This window comes from Fimicolochytrium jonesii (assembly GCF_025526975.1).
Source record: "Fimicolochytrium jonesii strain JEL569 chromosome Unknown EV422scaffold_4, whole genome shotgun sequence".
NCBI classification, from domain to species: Eukaryota; Fungi; Chytridiomycota; class Chytridiomycetes; order Spizellomycetales; family Powellomycetaceae; genus Fimicolochytrium; species Fimicolochytrium jonesii.
This window is the reverse complement of record NW_026515671.1, coordinates 1,540,209-1,564,535: the sequence shown is the minus strand read 5'-3', so window position 1 is coordinate 1,564,535 and position 24,327 is coordinate 1,540,209. Positions and strand designations below refer to the sequence as shown.

Here is a 24,327-nt window from a genome sequence, read left to right as displayed (position 1 = left end):
GCGGGGCCATTGACAGCTTGCGCAAACCAATGTGTGAAAATGAACTCGGCCGCTGCGAAAGGCAGTTAGCAATGGAACTCCGCAGAACGGAAATGAGTTCAGACGTCTAACCGGAAGCTGCCGTTGTGGCCAGCTCACTCATGCTGTGCTGGCCGCATGCAAGGAGTGCGGGATGTGGGACCCAGCCAAAGAGTAGCTTCATCGAGTCCAAAATTCGACTCCTCGCAATTCGGTCGGTATCGATCAGAAGCAAATCCATGCACGCCGGAACCTAAACCCGCGAAAGAGTTGCCAGTTGGCATCCCCACAACATCCATATGCTGTTCGGCCGCGGTCATACCAGTTCAGCGTCCTTCAGAAACTTATAAGCAGCATCTGATTTGGCATCGCTCAGGCTCCAGATCAGCTCCAACGCCGCATGTTGGCGAGGATGTGAGGGTTGGAGCCACGAGTGGATCACATCATACAATCGGCAGCCGTCAACTACAGATGCGGCAAGCCCTTGATATGTTTCCCGTCTATCCCCTTCCACGTCCGAATGATTGATTACTATCATGAGTAGCTTCGAAGCTGCGGTCGTAACCTATGGAAGTACGTTGGTTTGACCATGCATATTGGAACTGCTGATGCGGCGAGACTCACATGAATGCAATCACATTCGAGAGACCGTATAATGATGTCGGGTAGTTTGCCTGTTTCCATCAACCTGATATAACACGCGTTAGAGTCTTAAAGAGCGTGGCGTGCCTATATATGTTCATACCATCGTGCAGCCGACTCGGCAGCTAAAAGCAACGACAGGGACTCCAGGCATGCGGATAGGATTGACAGTGGTACCTCACGCTCCACAGCAGTGAGCTGGGATAATATATACTGAAGAGTGGGCTGGTTGGAAGCATAAAGCAGATCGAATACAGTAGGGTTCGCTCGGACGAGGTGGCCTACAGACGACCATGTTGCTCGGTTACACTTCGCTAAGCACCATGAAAATGCGTCTTGCAAATCCGACCTCCTTACCGAGGAAACGCACGGACAGAGCTGGGACCCTATAGTCAGCGTGCTGCAGACTCGCCTGAATTCCGGGAAGTCTTTCAGCCATTTGGAACCCTATGTCTCAGAACGCGATAACTCCTCCTCTCGCACCTCAATGGCTTCTAAAGCCCCTAGCTCATGGACGATCCAGTCGGTATGAGCGACTCCCTTCTCGGCATTGGAAGTGAGGAAACTCAGAAGCTTTTCGTGACGAGCTGGATCGGTTATGTTCTGTTGGGAACATTCAGACAGTGCCCTCATCTTTTCCGCCAGAAATAAAAGCTCACCGGCCCGAGCGTCGGCAGATTGCTTATGATCGCCCGCAGGCGCTCCGCTTCCTCGGCGTTGAAGAGCTCTTCACCGCTCGACATTGTTCCTACCCTGTTCGCAAGGTGGAATTCCGAGCAAGTTCTGTTGTTCAACTTTTCCAAGAACCACCGATCCCACACGCGAACGCGTTAAAATAGAGAAACACGACAGCAATAAGATTGCGTTGAGTCAGAGCATCCCACGTGACCGGAATTCAAGACGGAAAACCTTGGAGGTCAGTGCGAGGCTGTATGTGGAGGTCGACACCATTGGCAGACTGCAACCCATCAACGCACCGTACAGCAGTTGTAAGAGAGCAGATATGGCGGTGGCAACCACCACATACTCCCTAGACGGGCTCCAGGTAATTGTCCTCATGACCCCGCAAGTTGTTCCCGCTTCAGAATTTCTAACCCGACTTCCATAACAGACCCGTCTCGCCGAACACAAGAAATGTTTTGACTCCCTGGTCGAGCTCATCCCACCGAAATATTACTTTCAACAGAACCTCGATGCCGATTTGAACAATCGGTTTATGCATAATAAGAAGGGGAAGGCGCCGAAGCAGGCTGTGAAGGATGCGACGAAGAAGGCGAAGAAGCAGAAGGTGGGTGGGGCCAACAAATACTTCTCGCCCCTTGCAGATTATAAGCGGATGTTCACCCGGATGCTGGAGTCAATCATTGATTTTTGTACGGCTTCCGCAGCTTGATCCCGAGAGCAGCAAAACGGTATTAGAGGTCCAATCCGAGCAGTTGAAGGCAGCGAATGAGGAGGTATCGACACAGGCACACACAGCAGAAGCAACGGCGGAAGAGCCCGCTGAACTGGGTATGAAGCTTATTTGGCATATTGCGAAACCCATCCCCACATTTTCTAACCTCGCTACCCCAAACAGCATCAGGACTCAAACCCCTCCCAGCCGGCTCCATCGTCGAACTCCAAGCCAAATTAAAATCACGCATAGAAGAGTTGCGCGCAAAACGCAACGGCGGCAAATCCACCTCCTCAGACGCTAAGGAAGCCAAAACCCCACGCAGCCGGCAGGAGATCCTCGAAGGGCGGGCGCAGCGCAAACAGGAGCGGAAGGAGTCGATCAAGAAGCAGAAGGAGAAGCGCAAGAAGCTGGATGATACGACGGGGATGGATACGGTTGAGAAAACGGTGGTGGAGAGGCCGGGAAAGAGGGTGCCGGTTGTGGAGGAGGATGTGCAGTTTGGGAAACTGGACTTTGGTGTTACGGAGCCGTCGAAGAAGAGGAAGGGGCCCACGGACATTGCTGGTCAATTGAAGCAGGTGCGTACTTGCTGATGAAGCATGGTTCCTCCCCGCCGCACGGCTATCACTCACTTTCATTCCCCCCTACGCAACTAGGCCGAAGCCAAACGTGCGAAACTCGCGCACCTCGCCGAAACCGACACCAGCAAAGCCGAAGCAATAACCGAAAAGCAAACCTGGTCCAAAGTGCTTGCACAAGCACAAGGCGAGAAAGTAAAAGACGACGTCAAGCTGCTCAAAAAGTCGCTCAAACGTAGAGAGCACGAGAAGGCCAAGTCCTCAGCGGTATGGGCGGACCGCGAGCGGACGCTGAAGAAGGACAAGGAGCAGAAGATGAAGAAGAGGGAGGAAAACATCAAGGCGAGGGCGGAGGCGAAGAGGGATCCAAAGGCGGCCAAGGCCGCGAGGTTGGCGGCGGCGAAGAAGAAGAAGGCGAAGGCGAGGCCCGGGTTTGAAGGGGGTGGGCCGAAGAACGGGAAGAAGTGAGGGGGTGTTCTAATCCTCTGACACAATCTCGGCATTCCACACTTTTGCACGACACATATTTTTGCATATGCATTCTTGTCTCTTATTTAAATCAGACGGTCGACATACACGTAATTCCCACCATCGCGCGGAGGCGAACCTACCAATGACTCGATCATTCCCTCGCCAGATATCCATAATATACACCAGCTATCCACAAAATATGTAAAAATCCCAAAGGTCACATCTTACAAGGGAGGTAGGCGCATGAGAGGGATGTGCAGAACCTGTACAAAGGGGTGATGACGGGTGCGAAATGACAGGTAAGGGGGCATGAAGTCATCATCCGAGTCCTGCTATATTTTCCCCGCTGCTCCTGACCCCGAGCCTTTTCCGTCCCCGCTTGCAGTCTGTCCGCGTAATATGGCTGGCATGCTGCCATTCGGTTTCCCGTATGCTGCATCTGGTCCTCGTCGTGCTGCTGAAGTGAGCGGTGGTGGTGGTGGAGGTGGAGGTGGCGGCGGTGGCGGTGGTGCCTGTTTGGTCGGGGTTGCTAGTGTGGTCGGCGGGGCTTGCGTGGTCGGTGGTGCTTGGGTCGTCCGCGGTGGGGGTTCGTACTGCTCTATGCGTCGTAGTAATGTGTTGCGTTCTGTTTGGAGCGCCCTGCAGAGGTTTTCGAGTTTGGTTTTCGCGGTTGTGGTTGATTCGAATGTCTTTTGGTTCCTTGTTCGCTGATTGGGTGGGGGCAAATGTAAGTATCGACCAGGCAGCAAGTCGTGCTGCCTTCAGCGCAAGGCGCGGAACCCATACCTCCTCAGCCATCTCTAGAATGTTCTTATTCATCTTATCGCATTTGAGCTTGAAGGTTGAATTCTCCTTCTCCAGTTTTCGCGTCTTTTTCGTCATTTGCTCCATCTCCCGCCGGAATGTGATGAACAGCTCGTTGCTTTTGTTTAACGTCTCCTCGACCTAATCAAGAACCCAAAATCAGCGCCTAGCCCAGCCCTTCCCATCCTTCTCATCGCAAACACACACCTGCTTGAACTTGTCAACGTAAATCGCCAGTTGTTTCCTCAAATCCGTCTCCGTCTTGACGAAAGACGACACTTGAGCCTTCAAAGCGCCCGATTTGCCGATTTCTTCGTCGTTGATCCGCCGCTGCTGCTCGAGTTTCGCCTCGAGGAGTTGTATCTCTATCTCGCGGGATTTCACCATCTGGTTGTAGTGCTTTTCGCGGAGTTCGTATTGCTCCAAAAAGTTTTTGAACTTGTCTTTCAACCTGCAGGAGCCAAATTCGTTCAGATGATGCCCTCCCCTGCCACGTAGCTCAGTCACTCCAAATCCATACATTTCGCTGTCTTCCGCCCTCCGCTTCTTCTCATCACTGTCCTCCTCCATCTTCGACTTGATCTCCCATATCGTGCTTTCGAATTTGGACGATAGCTCTTCCCGCTTGTGCTGCTCCGTTATCGCAAGGCGTTTGCTTTCCTCCTGCAGGCAGTTCATTATTAGTTCACAACTTCATCCCTCCAACTGGTGTTTCCGTTCCCGCACCTTGACGCGCTTGTTCTCCTTCTGCAGCTCGCGGCATAAGGTCTCAATCTTTTGCTTCTGGTTCGTCAACTTCGTGACTTCCGCTTTGGCTGGAATGACCCACGGTGAGATGCACTTTCCATGATCTCAATAGTGCGGAACCAGACACGTACAAGAATCCTTCTCCTTTGCGCATTGATCCATCTTCTGCTTCAGCCTGACATGGTCGCGCTCCAGTCGCTTGTTCTCTTGAAACTATCGATGTTTCCCAGTTGTGAACAACGGATCCACTGGCTTAATGTTCAAAGTGACTACAAGCTTACCAAATCCATGTATTTCGAATGTATGACTTCCAGCTGCTCAGATCCAGACTGCCCTTCCATCAACTGTGTCATGTCCTTCGACGCCTTTTTGATGGCTTTCGCTGTTGCATACGTTTGTCAGTACCGGCCCAACCCGCAATTTCCCCGCAACAATCTCTCGTACCCATAGCCTTCTCCTCCTCTTCTTCCAAGCTCGACTCATTCTCAAGCTGTGTGATCTTCGATTGAATCATATTCGATAGTTCCTCAGGCGCCAAAGGCTTCTTCTGCGGTTTGCCATTCTTCTTCACCGCGGCTGTATTGGCCTGCTGCCCTACCGCCTGTGCTCCATGCTGATGACCATGATCGTCGGCGTGGGTGTGTTGGTGTGGATGATGGTGGTGGTGATGGTGTTGATGATCTGGCGGTGGTGGTCGTTGTTGGTCTGCGTGCGAGTGTTGCGAATGAATGCGTGCGCCGTTAGGCGGGTGATGCGGACAATAGTGTCCTGTATATTTCGGTATTGCTGGTGTATGCTTTGGTACCTCGGGTCGTGGTGGTGGCACTGGCACTTGTGGACCATTCGAGGGCCTGTTTTCTGAAACGCCTGTCGGTGTAGCTGCCGGAGCGACGTGGGAAGTCATGCTGTTGACTGCAGTCGTCGCTGGAACAGAAGGAGTGGGAAGAGGGACTCCGTTCGCTACTGCCTGTTTTCCCTTCGAAGGGAGATGCTGCCGTTGCTGCTGCGGTTGGATTGGAGCTTCTGTTGCGACTGCCGGTGGCATTGGGAAATGCACAGTCTCCGGTGAATTTTCCCACGCAGCACAATCGAGGCTACTGCAACCAATACAAGGCGTTGAGAGCTTCTCCTATGCCAGCCGCTTCTGCCTCTTCTCGTTGCCGCCTGGAGCCTCCTAGGGTGAGACAAGGGACAATGTCCATAGGACTCCGTATAGCCAGTATGACCCTCCACCGTCCCAGGCAACAGAGGAAGTTGCAAGAAGAAAACCGGTTGCAGCTTCTAGAGACTCCTTCTGCTTCCTGTTTTCTGCTCGAAAGTTGTCCGATAACTGCCGGAGTGGGAGATACCGTACTGCTCTGTGCTGTGCGTTCGTTCCTGTGTTTTCAACTCAGAGGACGGAATTTGACGTGCTTCCTCGGGGGTTTGCACTGCGTTTTCGGCGCAGATCAGAGGCGAGAGGATTTGAGAGCGAGAGCCAGCGCAAAGCCCACAGGCTCGCACCCGTGACTCACACCCGCGTCTTTCCCCCACTGACGGCGTTTTTCGACAGCCTCCCCTCCCGGTCTCCCTGCATGTGGCAAAAAGGTGAGGTGTGAGCCTTTCAGTCCCCTCTCTTCCGTCCACTCTTCCAGGCGAAAGAGCAAGAACTTCGACTCGAAAGTTGCAGCGTCACGCCTTCCAAACAGGCCGTCCCGCTTGAGCTCTATAGATCTAGAGAGCTCCGGATACTGTCCAAGAAAAGCCAGAAGGTACGCGAAACTGTCAGTGGCTTCCCACCTTTTCTTTGTTCCCACGGAGGCACAGCACGACTCACGAAGGTGGGTTTGAACTCAAACTATCTCACTAAAGAGAGCTGCCCTTCTCAGCAATAGAAAAAAACAACATAATGGATACCTGGGGACAAGTTGAGAGCGCCGCGCCCGCCGCTGGGTGGGTCCTCCACGAACCAGTAAGGCAAAGTGAGGACGACTGGAGAGCAGAGTTTGAAGCAGACCAGGCACGCCGCCAAAAGAAGCATGAGAAGACTGCGAAGGAGAGGGAACCTGAATACGTTATTGAGAAGCGCGATCCGAAACTGGAGAAGCGAATTTTCAAACTCAGCACCGCTGGTGGGATCGCTTTCAGTGAGCTGGCGAAAGTGAAAGTTACTGTGAAAGGTGATCGCATCCCTACACCCATGGTGAGAAATCTTTTTGCGCTCAATGATATTATCACTGGCAAGCCTGGCCAATTCTGTCGTCTCTCAGGAATCGTATGAAAATGAAAGCTTGCATTGGTTGATTCGCGAAAACTTGGTACTGTGCAAATACAACCAACCGACGCTGGTTCAGAAGCATTGCATCCCTATCGTGACGGCAGGTCGCGATGTCATGGCCTCTGCTCAGACTGGAAGTGGTAAAACGGCTGCATTCTGGTACGCAAGCATTTCAAGAACTGGAGAGAGGATACCTGCTGTTTGTCGTTTCGAGTGCTGACTAGTGGCACTCACAGTATACCAATCATGAATGTCATCCTCCAAGGTGGCCCATGCGATGTGGCACCTGAGGTGGAGGACAACAGACTTGTGACCGTCTACCCTCTGGTCTTGATCCTTGAACCTACTCGCGAACTGGCGATCCAAATTTACGAGGAATGCAAGAAGTTCGGTTACAGGAGGTCAGTCTCCGGGGAAGTAAAAGCGTATGGTACCGAATGATTCTCTACTGACATTCCGTTTTTCCCACGTCAGCTGGATCCGCACCCGCCTCGTCTACGGCGGCGTCCCCATCGACCAACAAGTAGACCAACTCAAAGGCCGCGGTGTGGACCTCCTCATCGCCACCCCAGGCCGCTTGCAAGACCTGATCGACCGCAAGTTCATCAGCCTCAGCAAAGTGCGCTGTCTCGTCCTCGACGAAGCCGATCGCATGCTCGACATGGGTTTCGAGCCCGCCATTCGCAAACTTACGGAGACGGACATGCCGACCAGCAAGGACGGAAGACAGACCCTACTCTTCTCTGCCACATTCCCGCCCAAGATCCAGCGTCTAGGTGAAACCTTCTTGAAGGACTCCCTGCGCGTCATGATCGGCAGCGTCGGCAGCGTTGCCTCGACCATCAACCAGCGATTCATCCAAACCCATTACTCGGAAAAAGATTCGCGTCTGCTCAAGCTGCTGGAGGAGTTCCTGCCTGGCCGCATCCTCGTGTTCGTGGATAGCAAGGCTCTGGCGGACCGGTTGCAGACGATGATCAATACGCGATCTAAGGCCCTTTCGGATGCGATCCATGGAGGCCGCGATCAGTGGGGTAGGGAGGCGGCTTTGCAGAAGTTTAAGGACGGGGAGATCAATGTGCTTGTGGCTACTTCGGTTGCGGCTAGAGGGTTGGATATCAGCGATGTTACCCATGGTCTGTCCAAATCCCTGTCATGGTGTCTCGATGTGTTTCAATTTGCCTAACTGCTTGCATCATCTCCTTAGTGATCAACTACGACATCCCTAAGGTGAGTTTGCGCCCATTTGCCGTTTCCCTGCATTCTAAAAAAAAAGTATATCTCACCCCCTTCCCATCACCCAGGACGACGACGAATACGTCCACCGCATAGGCCGCACAGGCCGCATCGGCCGCGTCGGCCACTCCGTCTCCCTCTTCTCCCCCGGCCGCGACGACTATACCATCGCCAAGCTCGCCAAAAAGGGCACCATCCCCTGGGACGTGATCGAGAAATCCCTGCAGAGCGCTCAGAAATCGTTCATCAAGAGGTTAATGGAGGGGCCCGGGGAGGAGTTGTATAGGCCGGGGATAGGGGTGGATCGTCTGGCGGCCCTGGTGGGGGTGCTGGTGGTGGTGGGGGTAGGGGTGGGAGGCGTGAGAGGGATCGTGATGATGGAATGGGGGTTGATCTCTTTGGGAATCCGGTTAGGTACCATTCTGGCTGATGATGGGTGATGCAGATTAGGTTAGGATGTCTAAATGGGTAGGGTAGGGTCCGGCGTATTTTGTATATTGTGAGTGTCAGATAGAAAGCATTTCCATGTATATACCGCGGCGTACGATCGAATATGAGAGCATTCATTGCAAACTACGAATACAATCCTTTGATGAAACAGTTGCTTTGGAGTCGAAAATCATGAAAGGGCGCAACTACTCTAACGGAACAGTGATGCATTCGTCTACACCCTACAAAAAGTCCTCTACTCCTAAACGGGTATCCTCCAAATCATCATACCTCCAGCTCAACGCGCGCTTCGCTTGTTTCGTTCCGGCTTTGTTTGAGGAAGGGTATCAGGTCTGTGCCTCCTGTGCCTTGTGCTTGGAGTGACTGCGGTGAAGAAAACAACGGTCAGCATGATACAGTAAAACCCCCTTGGACTCCATGTCCTCATTCCCAAGCAAACTCCAAACTCGGACCGCTCAACCCACCTCCCGCACCCTGGACGCCTGGGCAGCCCTCTTATCGATCTGTCCGACATCCTTCTTCTTCTTGGCCTGCAGCACAATATATGCCGCGACAATCTGCATATGCCGATCCCGAAACGAGCGCATGTTCTCCACACACCGGTTATACAGCCGTCCAATCTCGTCCGCCTGCACGGGGTCATTCCCCGGCGTGTTGACTAGCTCATACACGAACGTGCGGAGACTCGGCGCGCGTTCTAGGGCGCTGATGAACTCGCGGTGGGGGCCGGGCATGTATTTGCGCATTTGGTGGATGTGGTTGATCGGTTTCGCGGGGGCGTGGGTTGAGGGGTCTGGGTGCAGTGGAGACGGGGGCATGGTCGGGCGCGTAGGGTGGTGTTCGACGCCGAGGGCGACGTCGAGGCTGTGGATGAGGGAGCTTTGACCTGCGCTGGCGCCGGCGAGTTTGAGGTAGGTGCCGTGGACGTGGCGTGGGGGATGAGTGACGGAAGGTGGGGATTTGGGGACGCCGTTGGGCTTGGGGAGGTCGATTTCTACTACATCGCCTTCTTCGGGGTCTGTTACGCCTTCGAAGAGCAGGCCTTTGGGCAGTTCGCTGGTGTTTTCCCAGCCTGCCAGGTATGTTCGTACACGGTGGTAGAATATATGCGGGTCGTTCTGCGGAAATCGTTAGACCTTGACATCCAACCCACTTGCGGTATGCCGAAGTACTGACCTTCTCATACATCCGCACCAACACCTTCGAGATATCCTCTGTTATTTGCACCAGAATCTTGAGATTGTCGATAAGCGCATACAAGTCCCGCGATACCACCGCTTCTAGACTAGCAACAATCGCGGGGAGCGCAGGGGCCCCGCAGGCCTCAATGGCGATGCTGATGAGGTAGAACCAGGCTTCATCAGGTCCCGTAAAGGTTTTCATTACCGCTAGATTACTAGATGGGTTTGTGAGTAATGAATGCCGCGAATCCAAACATCTCCCGTCAGGTCAAAGTCTTAGCAATAGCTCACCTGAGATCTAGTGGACCAGAGGGATCCAACGCCTTCCAATTGTATAGTTCCACAGCGGCGTAGGTGATGACAGGTCGAAGGCCGAGATACTTGGCCGTCTCGTACCATGGCTTTGCGATATTTCGCGGAAGTACCTACACCGGTTGAACACGCATGAGAACACTGCCTTCACACCGACCATTTCCACCCCATTCCTGCATGCGTACCTCCGTGGCCTCACCGTTCCTCCCCCAAACGTACGCCTGCCCGATGAACGACAAAACCATATACGCCCGCTGCCATTCCCTATGCGTTGTCAACGACGTCGCCTCGATCTCCGGTATCCTCGCCACGGTCACCCTCAGTTTGCCAGCCAGTAACAAATCGCTCAGCTCATCCAACACGGTCTCCCATGGCTCGAACTTCTCCGGCAGTCGTCGCAGCGGCGGTGGGTCGGAGGGGAGGAAACCTGTTATTGGGTGGATGTCGTAGTCGGCGAGTTTTGGCACAGTTAGGACGTTGCCGTTGGGTTCCTTTGGTTTGGTGAAGGGGTAGACGCCGTTTATGGCGCTTTGGGAGGTATCGATGCGCATATTCAGAAGCGGGGTACGTTGGAGCGTATTGCGAAATTTGTGATGGTGCTGAGCTGCAACGGTTGTTGAAGTCTTTGCCTGGGAATTTCGGAATATCTGGGAATGTTATATGGAGCACAGGCGCCAAAAAGCCACTTTGGTCCGATGGGGTGCTCGTGACTGCGCGCCCTGCCCATGCATCCAGCACATAGCGATTTGCGCGGCCTTAGTAATGGCGTTCTCGAGTTTCGACAGCGTTGTTCATCGGCTTCAACATCAATGGCTGACGGCGACCATCCACAAGAGAGATCATCTGCCTTGAAAATCGATGAATGCCGTTCTAAGGTCTACAGTAGGCTTGCAGGGATGGTATTCGCCGACAGAAGCGACCCTTCGTTACCATCGTAACGCCCATGCAGCCATCATGACACGACCGGAACTCTACAAAAAATGCGCTCTTTCCGATGCATGGAGGCGAGACAGGTCGTTCATCGCTCGGAATTTCGGTTTCAAGCACCGATGAATCTTTCGTTCTGCAGGTATATAATACACCCTTTCCTTCGCGAGTGCCATACTCCCATCTCGAATTATTCGGAACGAAAGAGTGCAGGATATAGGCAGCATGTTCGTCCCGAAGTCTTCCGCAGTGTCTCCGAGGCCCATCTTGGCACTGCATATATCCCCGTTTCCTCGCCTATTGGCTTTACAACGGCCTGTTGGAAACCCCCATGCTCTGACAGTTGCCCCCTCCCCATATCGCTCGTCGGAGTTCAAGACGACGGCCCAGAACGGTGTCTGCGCAGCCGTGCGGTTCGTGTTGCCAGTGTGTTGTGTGATTGATTTGATTGCCCAAGGAAACGCGCGCCCAATGGATTTAGCCGAGGTTGGTCTTTGTTTCGACGCGGGGTCCGTGGTTTCAACCTCCCTTGGCCGTTGCTTGGTCCAGAATTTAACAAACAATAAGCATTTACGCATGGAAATCCTTCACCAACTGCATGGTCCAAGCTCCAACAAAAAGTTTTGCTCTCTTTCCAGGTTCCAATAAGGGTTGGTCCCGGTGATCCTACTATTGGGAATTGATCGTCCTTTGGTATCTACATGGCCCACTGGTACTATGACGATTGTCCAAGTTCCCGAATACCGAATCCCGAATCCCGCCGGGTTTTTTACCCCACGCCCTTCATGGTTGGCAGGGATTGATTGTCTCATCATTAGCGACATAGCCTTATGAGAAATGCATGGGTCTGTCGCTGAGCTCGTCCCGTCTCTTTTCGGGCCCGCCGCAAGCCAAGCAAAAGTCGACTTTTTACGGCTACTCCCGCTCCTTGCTGCTGCTGCCACATACCCCTACTTCAACCTTCAACCAGCCGCCACCCCCACCACACAGTGCATCTTCCATTGGACTTAAGCATATCCCTCGTCACCCCTTCCCTGGCCCATCCCTCCACGCCCGACCAAGTCCATTACCGACGAAACCCCCCCCCCCAAATTTTACTCCTGCGGAATTCCCCCCTTGCTACGCCGTCGGACTTCCCGATAGTATACGACGTGAAGAGGTTGCAAGGATGATGGCTCTTAGGGTCAGTAGGCTTCGTCGCCATAGTGCTTGTGTATCGGGGTTGCGGTGCTTGGGAGCATGCCATTCGCATTGGGTGACCGCACTGTGCCTGGGACATCATGTCTAACCACAATTCCCTCCCATTCTCGCAGGTGGAACTGACCCAATGGGTGGACGGCGTAGCAGCGTTCGAGAACGGGGACTTTGAAGCTGCGCTCGATGTGTTTGAGCCTATCGCGGATACGGCAAGAATACACTTCAACATTGGAATGACGTTTATCAACCTCAACGCTTTGGAAGACGCGGTGAGTTGGGGAACCATATCGCGCACCGTCCTGGGCACAAGTGCTTTTCTTGCTTTGAGGCCGTCTCCTGACCCGGTCTCCTCGATTTAGATATCTGCACTAACACGAGCAGTGGCGTGCGACCCCTTCTTGGCCGTTGCCTATTATATGCGCGGCGTATGCTTCTATAACCTTAATGCGTTGAACGAGAGTCTGGCGGACTTCGGGGAGGCGATTACCGTAAGTGTCCTTCTTGCGAATGCTCAGATGAGAAGAACTTGTCACGCTCACATTTCCATGTCCGTCACTGTTCCCAGTATCTCCGTGGGAATGCCTTCATCGACTATAACCAGCTGGGCTTGGCCTACAAGCTTCACGCCTGCGAGATCCTGTTCAATCGGGGACTGGTCCTTGCAGCCATGAATCGGATGGAGGATGCGTATAGGGAGTTCCAGGAAGCTTTGAAATCACGGCCACAAGACGGGAAAGTCACCTTTGGGAACATAGAAGAAGCACCAAGGATGGGCTCCCGCGCGCCGCAGTATCTTGGCCCGTACGCTGTTCCACCAGACACACTATACAGGCCGCCAAGCGGGAAAGTGAAAAACAGCGAAAAGAAGGATTATATCGGAAAGGCCAAGGTCGTCGCGAGTGTCGAGGCCACTGACAATTACGCGGGGTTCAGTGGGCGAGAATTGAAATTGAAAACCCTGCCCCGATCCAATAGCACGACGGATATACCCACCACCGGCGTGAACGGTCGGGCGATGGCGGACCCCCTGGCACGTTCAAACACGACGATTGTGCGTCCTGTCAGAGCCAATACCACGACTGGCGTCCTTGTCAGATCGGGCACTGTCAACCAACCACAACGGCTAGTAGCTGGCGGAGTCGCCCCATCGTCGATATCGCAGCAGCAACCACAATCGGCGGAAACGGGAGTGTACCGAAGCAGATCCACATCCCTCGGAAGCTCGGCGTCACCGGTACCAGGACCCATCCGACGAGCAGCTACTGTAACCAACATCCAACCCCAACGGGGAACACGGGCAATCTCAATCAACCCCATCGATGAGCTCATGTCGGAATTGAGCATCGATGAGCAGGACGAGCGCGATGACCGCGGATCATATACTGATAATAATGATCGATACCGGGAAGACGATAGACGGAATGGTGGACCGTCGCGGTATTCGCCGGGGAATCAAGTAAATACCACCACAATTAATGTCAACCGACGGATGATGGAGAGCTATGATCGGTCAGTAACCGCGTCACCCGTGTCAAGCATGGGAAGTATCCACACGGTCGCTGACAAGGTATGTCATTGAGGTAGTCGTTTGCAATCTCTCAAATTGTTCCCAGCCTGATCCACATATGTCTTCGCCACCTTGCAGATCAAACTAAAAGCCCATTTCCGAGGCACAACTCGCATCATCCTAATCCCCACAACCCTCCAGCTCCCCGACCTCATGACCCGTCTCTGCGAGAAATTCTGCCTGCCGCCCTCCAACAACCGACCGCCCTTACGCCTCATGTACGCCGACGAAGACGGCACAATGGTGACCATAATGGACCAGGAAGATCTGGAAGTCGCTTGGAACGTGCAGGGGATAGAGTGGGGGGACGGTGGCAGGATAGAGCTGTGGTGTGAGGCGTAGGGGAAGAGGACGTATAGACTGGGGTCAGGGCGTACCGTGCTGGGGGTATGACTCCCTGACCAGGAACATCCATTTTTCTTGTACATAAACCTTTTGAGTCTTAGAACCCTTCACTGTTCTTTCTCCGACTTCCTTTGCGCCTTATATACTATCATTATTGACACAATCATGTCCGTTATTCTTCATCTTGCTTTCCTCTCATATTGCGTTACATACGAGTGCCGATGTTGCGCACCCCTGTTTTTTTACTTCGTAGTCGCTTGCTGCGGCAGAAAACCTCATATCCTCGCCAATCGCTATCCCTGGCAGCTACGTGCGGGAATTCCGTCCATCTCGATATTAGGGCACGCGATCCGAACAGAAGGCATCATTCGTCGTCAGCGCCAAGTCGCTAGTCCAGGTGCGCTTATCTCTTCAGTAAGAAAGTTACACCTTCAACTCTTCTTTCTATCCTCTGTGGTGGTTTGGCATGTCGAAGCGTTTCGAACGGGGAACCGCACTTCGAGATTATCCCCGTCACCCCCCACCTCAACTCCTCGCCGCCCCGCTCCCCGCTTCGACCCGTTTCGAGATGTCATTCACCATGACGCGTGAACTTTTCGGCTGCAATCCGACATTTCCGTGCAACTTTCCGGACCGACCTCGCACACCCGGACACTATTCTGGGCCCTGGCCCGGAGGTGCTCGCGGTGGGACGCTACCCTGTCACCCTCGCTCTCGACCGGCGATGCGGTCTAGGCGGTCTTCTCGGGTACAGGCCGCGGCGTTTTCCGGCTTCAGCCCGGTTAGAAACTCCTCGCTTGCGGTCACTGGGTCGCGGGAATGACGAAGGCGAAGTTACCAGCGGAACTGGCACATCCTTTCGCCGCCACTGCGAGGCACCTGTCCAAGTCGTTGTCACCTTGCCGGCATGCAGCGGCATGTAGGGTGCGGGAAGGAGGTTACCCGTGCCCAGAGCATATTTATGCTGGGATTGTTGACTTGGGGTACCGCCAAAACAAAGCGAACGACCCCGACAGGATCTGGAATGGGCAGGAAGCTTTGCACCCTGCCGCACACTCACCCGTTGACGTAGCTCATCACGAATCATCGGCACGCTCGAACGCCGTTGACAAACTTTGGAGGGGATCCCAGCGGACGACTCTCTCGCGGAGAATGTGGTGCTAGCTCGACGCTTAAGATTCATATCATGAGGGGATACGACACGCTCAATCGACGCCTTCTGGACTCAGCGAGGATAGGGAAGTTATTTCTGGCAGCTCGCCGGCCGGCTATGTGGAGCAAGAACTTGCGGATATGTTAATGCCGGCCCATACCGGAAGCCCCTCTATTTGAACAGGACTGCGACAACTGGAGGGGTCAGAAAGAGATATCCGGACCTTTTCTGCTTGAACCTAGCGAATTGGATATGGAGCTCGCGTTGCATTTGCATACCCCCACATCTTCAAATGCGCCACAAGGAGGAACGAAGGACGCCCATTTCCTTCGCGAGGCTCACATCAGAAACCAAGCCTTACTGCGCGGATCCGATGGGAACTATCTAGGTATTGGGGGAGTTTGGGCAACGGTAGTACGAGAGGCGGAATTCCTCGACCACGGAATACGGGCCACATTTCCGTCGAAGGATATATGAATGGGCGACCCATACGCGGCGGCGGGCCCGTTCCATGCTACGCGACGATCCAAGCGAAATCGAGAATGCGTCTGAGGGGATTTTCTGGGATAGTCCAACGGTTGCCGAAGAATTTGGTTGGAGGTCCCTGCTCAGCTGATGCCGGTTCTCCGGCGAACACGATGCATGGCTGTGTACGCTTTTACGCAAATTCGCTTTCCAGGTCATTGCCGGCAAGTGTCGTTGAGCGAATTCTTAAGGAACTGGACAGTGGAGTCGGCAATGGGGTTCAGCGAGCGACGAGGGTACCATCATATCACTGTACCATGTGGGACTTTGCTGCCCGGCCAACGTGTGGTGTATCGTTCGAGAGCAAAGTATACTACGGCGACAACGACCTGGTGTAGAGTCTGTAGACTGGTGGTTTATAGCGGAATTAAAATAAGAACCAATGCATACCAAAAGGCGGCTAGATTTAGTTTAAAGCTTAAGTACATACGTCCAGCACTCCGATGTCCAGGTTCGTGGCCAGGGTCAGAAAACCCCTGTTTCCCTTCAGCCGGCATACCAAGAATCCCCCCTTTCCTGGTAAAAGAAAGGAAACGGCGAACAAGTTCCGGATAGCCTTTTTGCTCAGGCTTGAGCCGTAATAACTGGCGGGCCGTGGCGGCCCGATCTACTGTACTAGAAGTAGATTTTAGATTGGATCGACCATTCCGGACACCGCCGAACCTTCCTTCCCCCCTGTTGCGGCCACAACAGTGCGACTCGACACAGGGCTTTGCGCGCAATGCAAAAATGTAATAATGGTGGGAGCGCTTTCCACGATGGGCAAGCGCGCAAAGGGGAGCACACAACACGATGAGCAAATGCTTTGGCCTCCTACGACTCCCTTTTCTCCCTTTGCGTTTTTACACAAAAGGAAACCGGCTTGCGGCCCACGCCCTCTGTTGCTCTCCCCAGAAGGCAGGCCCTTTAAACATACATAGACTATAGGCTTCTGGTACGATAACCCGTACGATACCACATACCACAATGTCTTCCTCAGCAGACGTTGTCGTCTCCGAGGCCGGTGGCCACCACATGACCGACGATGAGATCCGTCTGGCCAAGGTACGAGACTTGGTGTTCTGCAGTGAGCGGTCGAAGGACCCTGGGGCTCCAAAGTGTGGTCGGTGCTAACTTCTTTCGTTTACCTTCGGTCCTTCCAGCTTGGCTACAAGCAAGGCTTGAAGCGCCAGTTCTCGGCTTTCCAGAACTTCGGTTTCGTTTTGACCAATGCGTCCGTTCTTATCGGTGTCGTGCCGTTGTTCTCCTTCGGTAGGTGTTTTGTGCCGTTCAAGTGTGGAGTGGGAGGCAAGCGGAAGTCTGACCCCTCTTTCTTTCGATAGCCATGGCGGTCGGTGGACCCGTGACCTTCACCTGGGGATGGTTGTTGGTGTCCTCGTTCGTTATGTGTGTCGGTCTGTCCATGGCCGAGATCTGCTCCACCTACCCCACCGCTGGAGGTCTTTACTACTGGACCGCCAAGCTTGGTGGGCCAAAGTGGGGACCCCTTTTCTCGTGGTTTGAGGCGTGGTTCAACGCTCTCGGCCAGGTCGCCGGCGCCTCCGGATCCGTTCTCTCCGCCTCTCAGTTGATGGCTGAGATGATTCGCATTGGCTCTGGACGGGTGTTGGTTGAGAAGGAGATCTTTGGTCTCTTCTGCGCCATGGTCATCAGTGGTGCGTTGGTTAACGTCATTGGAGGCCTCGGTCTGAAAGCGACGAGTATCGCCAGTGTGTACGTGCACATTTTGGGTACTTTCATCATTGTGATCGTCTTGTTGGTCACGTGCAAGGACAAGGTATGTAGTGTTTGTGCTCGCCGAAAGTACTTGTGTGCCAGATTCCTCGAACCGGGTGCTCACTCACATCGTCTTAGAACTCTGCATCATTCGTGTTCACCGATTTTGAAGACCAAATCGGCGCCACCCAGCACGGCTTTGCCCCCTTCTTCGTTTTCCTCCTTGGTCTCCTTCCCTCTCAGTGGTCTCTTCTCGGCTACGACTCCTCCGCTCACATGTCCGAGGAGACTGAGGCCTCCTACGTCAACGGACCCCGCGGAATCGTCTACACCATCATCGCCGCCGTCATCATGGGTTGGGGTTTGATCTTGTCCATGACCTTCGCCCTGGGAGACTACGCCACTGCGCAGGCCGAGACCTCATTCTACGCGGCACCTACGGCAGCGTACGTGTTCACCCGTAACGCGGGCGACGCTGGCGGCATGGTCTTGCTCTTCATCGTCGTGTTTGCCGGCTGGTGCTGTGGAATCGGCACCATGGCTGCCAACTCCCGCATGTTCTACGCCTTTGCTCGTGACAACGGTCTCCCCGCGTCCAAGTTCTGGACCAAACTGGACGCCAGGACCGGAATGCCCATCCGCCTTGTCTTCCTTTCCGCTACCTTCGTCATCATCCTCGCCATCCCATACATGTTCTCCGCGGCCGCCTTGACGGCCGTCGCCGGTATCTCCGTCATCGGATTCATGGTCTCCTACTCGATCCCCATCTTCCTGCGGATCACTGTCGGCGACAAGTACTTTGTCCAGTCCGAGTTCAACCTGGGGCGCTGGTCGTACCTGCTCGGCTGGATCGGTGTCATCTGGACCGCCATCGCTTGTGTGCTGTTCAACTTCCCCCAGGCTTACCCCGCTGCTGCCGAGACCCTCAACTACACCCCTGTGGCGGTTGGATTCCTGCTCTTGTACTCGGGAGGCACGTGGATGCTGGGTGCCCGCAAGTGGTTCAAGGGTGGGTCTTCACGTCTTTCTGCCAGTGTTGGCTTTGCTGGTTCTATGTTACCAGTGCGTCGTGTCTCACAGTATCTCTGTTTTTGTGTCTCGTAGGTCCCATCCCTGACATCGGCATGGAGCAGCAGGCTGATGCCGACAACAAGACTATCAACGCTGAGCACATCGACCCAGCGCCAGCGTACGAGGTCAAGAACGTCGCTGCTCACTAAAGCAGCCTACTTCGCACTCTGAATATATACTTTTCAGAAGTTACTAAGCGTATCTCGCACCGAACTGGCGCTCGCAACAGGAGTAATATAGCAATAATGACTTTCCCCACATCCGACCGATCAAGTCTGGTACTTGAGAGCGGCTGAGACTCTACTTTCCCCTCATTAGCATTAGCATTTCATCCGAGCGTATCTTTATTTAATACAAGTTGCCATCATCGGCGACGCCTCAGGCAGAGGTACAATGATGTGGATGGCAGATAACCACCGCGGAAAATGGGATGGGGTGAAATCTAGACTACCGGTTACGGGAGAATGCGTCTGGTCTGCGGCCATTGCCAAACACCACCGAGCGCACAATCGAGAGGTAATTCTTGGTGCTTAGGACGTCCCGATTGTGCACTTTCATCCGTAGTGGTTGTCTCCCAGGAATCTCAAATGGCGTCCAGTCTTGGTTGATACATTCGGGGTTGGGCAACCCACCAATCCATGGACGAATTCCATTCTTCCCTTTCTAGCTCGCCACGGCCGAGACGACAGCCGGTGTCGGATGTTTTTCTTCACACGCCCGTGGCAGTCTGGGCACACGGAAGACGTTCGATACTCATCTAGCAAGTAGCATGGAATGCTGTTTCTTGCAAAGAGTGTGCGGAATCTGATTTCCATGATGAGTTAGCATATTATAATACATAGTAGGTACTACCAATGATAGTCTAGTCACTCACCCTTTGGTCTTTGATGACTCGTGAAAGCGCATGGTTTTTCCAGCGTCGCTCCAATCACCCAAGATGACTGAAAAATGCTTTCCATACAGGCGTCGCATGTTCTTGATGAGCTTGCTCTCAGACTTTTGCCGCAGTGAGAACGCCTTGAATCTGCGAGTGACGTGAATCTCATCCTGGTAAAACTCATCCACGGCGGGATCTGGGATATGGATGTCAGCCTATGTATTACCAAATTTGAAAATCAAAGTTGAAGTAGAACATCATACCCGCATGTTCGTAATCCACGATGAACGCTGAGAACGCCTCGATGTTCATGCTCTTGTGCGACGGAATATGTGACTCCATCTCAGCGATGCCGGCATTGAAGCTCTGTCATATCTCTTTGAAAGTACCGAGACTTTGTCTCGACCGCCCGTTGATTGGATGTGTATCTGATACGGGGTGGTGGTGCATTGTGAGAACGCTGCAGCGGAATGTCGCCGCAACGGGGATGGTGGGGATGGTGACGGGGGGGATGGTGATGGGGGGGATGGTGGGGACGGGGACGGGGACAGGGTTGAGGAGGGCGTTGATGGGGATGGCGGGGATGGCGGAGGCGGCGACAGCGGCGACAACGGGGATAGCGGGGACAGCGGGGACAGCGGGGATAGCGGGGACAGCGGGGACAGCGGGGATAGCGGGGACAGCGGGGACAGCGGGGCAGTAGTAATCAACTGAAACGAACCGAAATGGCCGCTCCTTCTTGATGTCTCGACAGAACAAGAGGTCACGCTTGCCCGGATCAATGCTGACGATGTTTGGAGCCTCCCGTAGTTCGGCGATGTGGTGCTCAAAATACAGCTGCTTGACTTCTTCCCGCATTTCGGCCTTGCTGCATATTGTAACATATCTTTGGATTACTTTACATTTGTCGCCAACGCCGACTTTCAAGAATATGATTTGCAACATTACATTATGAAGCCTTTTCAGAAAGCAAGATCCGATGGCACAGCAGGAAATCTGAGACGTCAACTGGAATCCCGTCCAACAGATCCATCTCCGAATCCGCCCTCAATGCCCAGCAGCAAACACCCCCGAGTTTCCCATCCCCGAAATCCGCGGCACCTCCTTGACTCTCAGCGCGACGAATCCAGCAATGATCCCCGACGCCGCGCCAATCCTCAACACCCACCCTACAGAGTCATACGGATCCGGCTGCAAGTCGCCGAGCACATCCACCGCCTTATCCCCCGCCTTATCCCCCGGCGCGTTTCTTTTCTCGATGAGATGGAAGACGGTAAACACGACGCTGCACATGAATGTCGAGAAGAACTGCGGGATGACGATGTAGATGTTGTGAATGCCAAGGACCATGCCTGCTTCGAGCGATTCGGTGGAGTTTGTGGTTGGGGTTGGCGATGAGGCGCGGGGGGATGGGGCGATGCCTTGTGTGCTTGCGCCGATGTACGGGGGTATATGGTCATCGTCGTCATCGTCGTCGTCGTCGTCGATGCGGGGTAGGCTGCCGTACCCGCTGATGAGATTTGCGGAGGAGCCCTGGGCGCTGCTCGGGTTTTCGCGGGGGAGGGTGCGGTTGTCGTTGTAATAGTTGATGCATTCTCCGAGTAGCGTGAAGGGGACCCACTGCATGATTCCCCACGACACGCCGACGGAGGCGATGACGATGGTGGCGGCGAGCACCGAGTTGATGAAGAGTGTGGAGAACATGAGGGCCACAAAGAACCAGAACGCAAACGCCCAGACGACGGGGAGGCGGAGGTATTTGTAGTGCAGTGCTTTCAGCTTTTGGAGGACGGGATGCAGGTGCGAGTCCACCCAGCGTCCGTCGTCTTCGTCACGGCGGACCGTGATCATCGGGAGAAGGAAGCCGGTCGCGAGGGAGATGAGGGAGTACATCAACATGGCAAAGGAGCCTGCTCGTGTCGCTTCGTCGCTGTCTCTTCCACGATCTCCTATACCCTTATGCATGCCGATGGCTTTCTGTCCGACCCATGTTGTGCTGAGATGCAAGTTCCATTAGTATAGGTCAACTGGATGGAATACATCCTGAGTTTCCAGGACACAGTTACCTGTAGAAAAGGAACGGGAAGAAGCCCATCCACCCGAAAAACTGCACCAAGCAGATGCGCTGTATAGTCTCGGGCATACCCCTCATCGCTTTGCCTATGTCCAGCAAAGGCTCATACCAAGCCCTCAGCTTCTCCGCTCGTTTCGGGACATAGCGCTTCTCCTGGACAGCCAAACACGTGGCTCCAAGCGACAGCGCGAACCATATACTCGCAAGCCAGCAGAAAACTCTCATCTGACCGTGTCCGAAAAACGGGAAGAACCGGGGGAGATCCAAAAAACCAAGAAAGTATCCCACTACGTTTCCGATTCCTATCATTCGCCCGCCCCAGGCGTTCGCCGTCTCTTGTTGATGTATGGGCGCTACGTCAACGATCAGAGAGCGACATGATGCTTGAACAGCGTTGATTGAGAAGTCCAGGCAGTAGAATCCCAAAACTGCTGACATGATTGTCAACACTTCGTTCTTAAAGTAGACGGATGTGAGCACGGTTCCTGTTCTGTAGAAAGATTGCAGCATTGACGCATACTCGTTTCGCATCCTTCGACCCTGTGAAGAGTTGCGCTATCTCCGGCGCATACGCAATCATGGCGATCGACGCAAGCACAATCAGGCCACCAACTGGAGTTTCAACACATCAGTGACCTGGTTCCTAAAACATTGCCGAATAGCGAATCTGCACTGCATACCTAACATGAAAGGTCTCCGCCTACCGATACGGAAGCTGCACTTGTCGCTGTACACGCCAACGATCGGCTGAATCAGGAGACCGGATAGTGGGCCTGCCAACCACACCAAAGCTGACAATGCATGGGGCAAGTTGAGCTGCTGGAGGTACGGATTTCCGTACGCCAACTCAACGGTCCCTTTGATGACTGATGTCAGCATCTGACAATCGATCGGGGATTTCTATCTTCTCTCTTCACCTAACCCGCCTCTTACATGTGATTTGCACTCCCGTCAGACATATCGTCAATAAAATCATCGCCGGGAAAGAGAGGTCCCTTTTGACGTCAGAGTCTCCATCGAGCTCCTCTTCCCAATGAGGATCATCGTCTTCGATGTTGCCGAGGAGCTCTGGGGTAATGGTGACATTGGAGTCCCCCATGAGTCTGAGCGGGGTCGCTTTCGACGGGTGAGAACTGAGGTCCGGTGACGACGCCGTCCTGTTGTTGGACACTTTGTTGTAGGAAAACTTGGAAGAGTGGGAGCGAATTCCACCGCAGGAGATGGGCAGTACGCTGCGTATCAGCCGAGGCGCTACGATCCTGCTAAGCTTGTTGAGAACCTTTTTCCCACGACGCCAGGAGCGGCGAAGCTGTTTCGGGGTGACGGGCAAAAACTGAGCGACAAAAGGGAAAATGTCGTTTGGAGCCGGCTCAACATGTACTTTGGAGGAGAAGGGTGGAATGCTTCTGGCTGGCACCTTTCCGAACTTTGAGGAATGAGGTTCCGCTATGGGAACGGGTAACAGTTGTCGAGAGGAAACCACCTCGGTCAATGAAAATGCTCAGGCGGCCTCGCGTTTCGAAGTGGTGTCGTCGACCCCCGAGCCGGAACAGTGCTGAAGGCGGTGGCGAACAGCACCACGTTGCTGGGTCCTTGAGCGGAAGTACTGAAGGCACAGCTGTTGTGTGCTAACTGTATCTGAAGTGGGACGGCGATCTACCAAGCAGAATCCTGCCGACTGCTGCTGTGCGAAAGGACGAGAGCCACACTGCCTCCACTTGCCCCCCGGACGAGACGGATGGCTTCCTGTGAGTCTGTGACGCGTTGGCTTTTCACCCACGGAAAGGACGTCCTAACCCTCTAACCCCAACCCTACCCTAACCCTGAACCTGACGTCGTTTTGATCCAAGCAGCCGTTCGACCTCTTGCGCGGGTCGTTGTTCAGAGAAGCTAGGAGGATCGATCAAATTGAGAAAGTTTGGATGCACAAGCGAAATGCGGTCAAGATGGAAGATATTGCACGGATCCGTGGGTGTGTGGGCCCTCACCCGGAACCAACTCCAACTGTCCCAACCCCTGCTCCCCCGACTCCCGCGCGCACGCCTCTAGGTGAGCCCCACCCGCCAGAACGACCACGGTATGCACCGATCCGGTTCCCATCAATGGAGGTGTCCGCGGTCGACCGCGAGGAGGCAGACCCACCTCGACCGATCGCTCAACCGCGAGCCAAGCGAGTCCGCCCGGAGCGCGTATCCGTGGACGACGGGAAGGCGCGGGGAATGCCGAGGATGCGGAGGACGATGAAAGCGACGAGGTAAGGAGGAGGACAGCGACAACGGGGATTCCGATGACGATGGCAACGGCGAGGATGATGGAGACAACGGGGAGAGCGTGGATGATGGAGACACGGCGTTGCGAGAGAAGCGGGACTTGCTGGGCGCGACGACAGAAACCGCTCCAAGACCTCCCAAGACCGCGAGGGTATGAACGCACGCCTTGTCCGCTACATACTGAAGGTTGCGGAGAAAGCAAACAAAAACAAGGAAAGGGAAAAGAAGAGGAGCAATCCTTCGACAAGCGTCACGGACTTCCTGAAGACCATGAGACGGAGAGAATGAAGGAGGGAGACCTCCATTGAGAAGATCTTTGAGGTCGGGCTAACGTTCGCAGGCTTCTGACACCCAATGACCGTGTCGGAAGCCTGCAAAGGTCAGCCGGCAAGATAAGTGCCACCCTGGGCAACGCCGCCGACAGAATTCTCGCGGAAGCGGCCAACCCCTCCTCTTCGTTCATGCTCTAGTACACACGCTACAGGCCTCGATGCCGCCGGCGCAGGTCAT

General features: G+C 54.1%; 8 protein-coding genes across 8 annotated transcripts; 4 read left to right on the top strand and 4 right to left on the bottom strand.

Moving 5' to 3' along the window:
* The first annotated feature begins 1,608 nt into the window (after nt 1-1,608).
* Nucleotides 1,609-3,217, top strand: EV422DRAFT_520358 (surfeit locus protein 6-domain-containing protein). The gene is made up of 5 exons (XM_053069680.1): nt 1,609-1,705; nt 1,772-1,948; nt 2,049-2,172; nt 2,240-2,637; nt 2,716-3,217. Exons 1-5 carry the CDS (start codon nt 1,664-1,666, stop codon nt 3,103-3,105), a joined length of 1,131 nt encoding a protein of 376 aa, XP_052928403.1. The 5' UTR covers nt 1,609-1,663; the 3' UTR covers nt 3,106-3,217.
* EV422DRAFT_520356 (myosin-like coiled-coil protein-domain-containing protein) lies at nt 3,218-6,139 on the bottom strand. Its single transcript, XM_053069679.1, has 8 exons — nt 5,104-6,139; nt 4,941-5,041; nt 4,791-4,872; nt 4,639-4,727; nt 4,433-4,575; nt 4,120-4,363; nt 3,895-4,053; nt 3,218-3,815 (listed from the first exon to the last, which is right to left on the bottom strand). The coding sequence occupies exons 1-8, from the start codon at nt 5,702-5,704 to the stop codon at nt 3,441-3,443; spliced, it is 1,794 nt and encodes a 597-aa protein (XP_052928402.1). The 5' UTR covers nt 5,705-6,139; the 3' UTR covers nt 3,218-3,440.
* Nucleotides 6,140-6,547: 408 nt separating this feature from the next.
* EV422DRAFT_576870 (P-loop containing nucleoside triphosphate hydrolase protein) lies at nt 6,548-8,592 on the top strand (the record flags this gene model as incomplete). The annotated part of the gene is made up of 6 exons (XM_053073243.1): nt 6,548-6,841; nt 6,909-7,075; nt 7,153-7,317; nt 7,391-8,052; nt 8,124-8,146; nt 8,221-8,592. 6 exons carry the CDS (start codon nt 6,548-6,550, stop codon nt 8,590-8,592), a joined length of 1,683 nt encoding a protein of 560 aa, XP_052928401.1.
* EV422DRAFT_520354 (Indoleamine 2,3-dioxygenase) lies at nt 8,521-10,911 on the bottom strand. Its single transcript, XM_053069678.1, has 5 exons — nt 10,281-10,911; nt 10,075-10,208; nt 9,779-9,998; nt 9,067-9,720; nt 8,521-8,965 (listed from the first exon to the last, which is right to left on the bottom strand). The coding sequence occupies exons 1-5, from the start codon at nt 10,644-10,646 to the stop codon at nt 8,867-8,869; spliced, it is 1,473 nt and encodes a 490-aa protein (XP_052928400.1). The 5' UTR covers nt 10,647-10,911; the 3' UTR covers nt 8,521-8,866.
* A 1,391-nt stretch (nt 10,912-12,302) lies between these two features.
* Nucleotides 12,303-14,128, top strand: EV422DRAFT_565200 (uncharacterized protein; the record flags this gene model as incomplete). Its single annotated transcript, XM_053072284.1, has 4 exons — nt 12,303-12,488; nt 12,579-12,707; nt 12,785-13,786; nt 13,865-14,128. 4 exons carry the CDS (start codon nt 12,303-12,305, stop codon nt 14,126-14,128), a joined length of 1,581 nt encoding a protein of 526 aa, XP_052928399.1.
* Nucleotides 14,129-16,644: 2,516 nt separating this feature from the next.
* Nucleotides 16,645-18,920, top strand: EV422DRAFT_323369 (APC amino acid permease). Its single transcript, XM_053066294.1, has 5 exons — nt 16,645-16,853; nt 16,952-17,060; nt 17,132-17,586; nt 17,664-18,721; nt 18,783-18,920. The coding sequence occupies exons 1-4, from the start codon at nt 16,776-16,778 to the stop codon at nt 18,627-18,629; spliced, it is 1,608 nt and encodes a 535-aa protein (XP_052928398.1). The 5' UTR covers nt 16,645-16,775; the 3' UTR covers nt 18,630-18,721; nt 18,783-18,920.
* Nucleotides 18,890-20,314, bottom strand: EV422DRAFT_323329 (uncharacterized protein). Its single transcript, XM_053066293.1, has 4 exons — nt 20,195-20,314; nt 19,737-19,901; nt 19,471-19,669; nt 18,890-19,400 (listed from the first exon to the last, which is right to left on the bottom strand). The coding sequence occupies exons 2-4, from the start codon at nt 19,813-19,815 to the stop codon at nt 19,151-19,153; spliced, it is 528 nt and encodes a 175-aa protein (XP_052928397.1). The 5' UTR covers nt 19,816-19,901; nt 20,195-20,314; the 3' UTR covers nt 18,890-19,150.
* Nucleotides 20,315-20,520: 206 nt separating this feature from the next.
* On the bottom strand, nt 20,521-22,523 carry EV422DRAFT_492980 (major facilitator superfamily domain-containing protein; the record flags this gene model as incomplete). Its single annotated transcript, XM_053067639.1, has 5 exons — nt 20,521-21,469; nt 21,540-22,003; nt 22,068-22,159; nt 22,228-22,404; nt 22,481-22,523. 5 exons carry the CDS (start codon nt 22,521-22,523, stop codon nt 20,521-20,523), a joined length of 1,725 nt encoding a protein of 574 aa, XP_052928396.1.
* Nucleotides 22,524-24,327: the final 1,804 nt, after the last annotated feature.